Here is a 2,513-nt window from a genome sequence, read left to right as displayed (position 1 = left end):
AAAGACAAGCTCGATGAGAGAAAGACGTCTACAAGTGCAGCGGAGGTGTCTACTAAGGAAGAAGGTCCAGCGAGCGAGAAAGAAAAGAAAGAGGTGAAAGAAGAGCAGGCCACGATGAATGGAGAACTAAGGAAAGAAGAAGAAAAAGAAGATGCTGAAGAACAGATGAAGATTACGGGAGATGAGAAACATGAAGAGAAAGAAGGAAAGTATCGACACCCTTCTGTTGATACGATGAAAACAGATCTGAAAATAGAAGAAGAAGAATCGAATGAAGAGAAGAAGAAAGAACAAACAATCTCACTGTAAAGAAGAACTCTCCTTCTGATCCATCCCGACTGCCGTCCTCTCTTCTCTTCTTCTCAATGATTCTATTCTTTCCAGTGTATATACACCCCAGTGAGCAGTGGCTATGCGTCTTGCGAACGCACCTGGTCAAACGTCTCGTCTGCAGTCGTTTCTCGCTGAAAGAGACGTTCTATCTTTGCCTGTCCATTTTTTTTCCGAGGTAGATAGATAGATTAAAGATAGATAGATAGATTAAAGATAGATAGATTAAAGATAGATAGATTAAAGATAGATAGATATAGGCGTACGTCTAGAAAGTCAGTGATTGCGGACTTTTTCTATTTCTATTACCTTCTGCATTTTTTCCTTTCTTTTTCGTCGTTTTCTCTTCTTTTTGTTTTCTTGATTGCCCTTCTGTTTTGTGAAGTGCGGATAACGAAGAAGATTCTCCTTTCTTGCTCTTCAGAGAAAACACAGTCTTTCTTTATCTCTTCATTCCTTCGTCCTTTCTGTAGGTTGCATGGTTGCCAAATCGGAAGTTGAGCTTTCCTTTACTTTTCTCAAGGAAGAACACCATTGTTCCTTCTTCTTCTTCCTACCTGGTGTCTTTGTGGAGATCTTTCTCTGTCTTCTCTCCCGGTATACTAAGATGTGATCTGTAGTATCACTGAGTACTTTCTCTTCGAGAGATTCAACAAAGAAGAAACGACAAAGATGCTAGCTTTATGATGGGTAGTCTTGAGCTTCAGTGTTGTTCTTCCTCTCGTTCTTTCTCTTTTCTTTTCTTTCACTTGGCTCCTATCAAAGTTGTCCTTGTATGTACATCATCATCCCTACACGAAGAGAAAGCGACAGAGAGAGGATTTCGGGTCATTGGTCGTCTTCATTCATCCCTACCTATGTTAGCTAGCTATAAAAAGACCTCGAGTTTTCCATGGCATTCCAGCACCGTCCCTTCGTGAAGAAAGAGAACTTTACCATCTTTCACTCTTCCCGCATTCACATCGACTCAACTTCTATAGTCGCCTTTCTCATACCACATGTGAGGAAAGGATCCCGGTGTATGTGTAAGGTGGGAAGACAGGAGTCAGATGTAGAGAGCATGCATGCCAATGAAGAGAGATCGACCGCTTCCATGCAAAAAAGAGTCACCGACCGCAACGGGAATGACGCCATAACGGGAATTACCCAACAACGCCTCAGGAGTATATATATATACTCACTCTACCTTCATTACGCTATCATGTATATCTTGCATGCATACAGGGCGTTAGTCATAGAAGTCCGCCCACACAACATCTCGGAGGGAAGCGCATGTTCCCTCAGCTCAACACTCCAAGGCAACCATCGGTACACTCATTTCTCGAAACACACTAGAAGAGAGAGTGTACGCTTCAATCTATCAATTGTATGTGTCTGTCTCCACACATACGGAGACGCGTGTAGACCTGTATTCTGAATTGTCTATAGACGCGGTAGTTCCCCAAGGCAGGAGCGCACGGTTGACCGCGTGGTGTACCTGGTTCCCATAAGGCAGGCCTCCCCTTACTGCTCTTCGAGCGCTCAGATTAGTGTAGATCTTCTTGAGGTTTCCACTTCGACAGCAGGACTCACTGGAAGGCCCTGCAGCGGCAATTCAGCCGCTGGCGAGGAGCTCCGCCGAGCCGGCCAGTCGTCAGCTCAGGCGGCAACAGATGGCGTCGTGACTTTGCGACGGTGGAACAATGGCAGACAGGAGGCGTCCACTCAAGGTGTCGGGGAGCACTACCCCAGGGAGAGTTGAGCAGTGTCTTACTCCTAAGGAGATCTGGTCAGATATACTGATCTTGTCCAGCCCACTCTGCTAAGTGACCTGGCACCCTGCATGTATCATAGCGCAGGAGGAAGTGCACCGTGGCGTGGAACGTAACGAGATCACTGTAGCTAGTGAACTGGGTAGCTTCGCAGGCTCACACTCATGCTAAGACGGATAGAGACGAACGGGCTTCATGAACTCCAGCAGACAGAGGGACAGATTCCAACCAGTCATCCTGCGAGAACCTGCCTCGTCCCTTACATTCTGTTGTGCCGGTCAAGACTGCCGCGACACCCACACTGTTGCCGAGTAGCCGCAGAATGCCTGTGGCTCGCCGTGCCGGACCAGGGGAAAGTGTCGCCGATAGCGTCAAGACCTGTGCGGAGTGCTGCGGGCGCCCGTTGTTGTGGCGGGTTCTACGGTCGGGGGA

At 47.2% G+C, this 2,513-nt stretch overlaps 1 protein-coding gene across 1 annotated transcript; it reads left to right on the top strand.

Moving 5' to 3' along the window:
- Nucleotides 1–309, top strand: CSUI_011486 (uncharacterized protein; the record flags this gene model as incomplete). The annotated part of the gene is made up of 1 exon (XM_068071584.1): nt 1–309. The coding sequence occupies exon 1, from the start codon at nt 115–117 to the stop codon at nt 307–309; it is 195 nt and encodes a 64-aa protein (XP_067916440.1). The 5' UTR covers nt 1–114.
- Nucleotides 310–2,513: the final 2,204 nt, after the last annotated feature.

The sequence above is a fragment of the Cystoisospora suis genome, assembly GCF_002600585.1.
Source record: "Cystoisospora suis strain Wien I chromosome Unknown contig_12277, whole genome shotgun sequence".
NCBI lineage: Eukaryota > Apicomplexa > Conoidasida > Eucoccidiorida > Sarcocystidae > Cystoisospora > Cystoisospora suis.
Note: the sequence above shows the minus strand (reverse complement) of the source record. Positions and strands in the feature narration are given on the sequence as shown.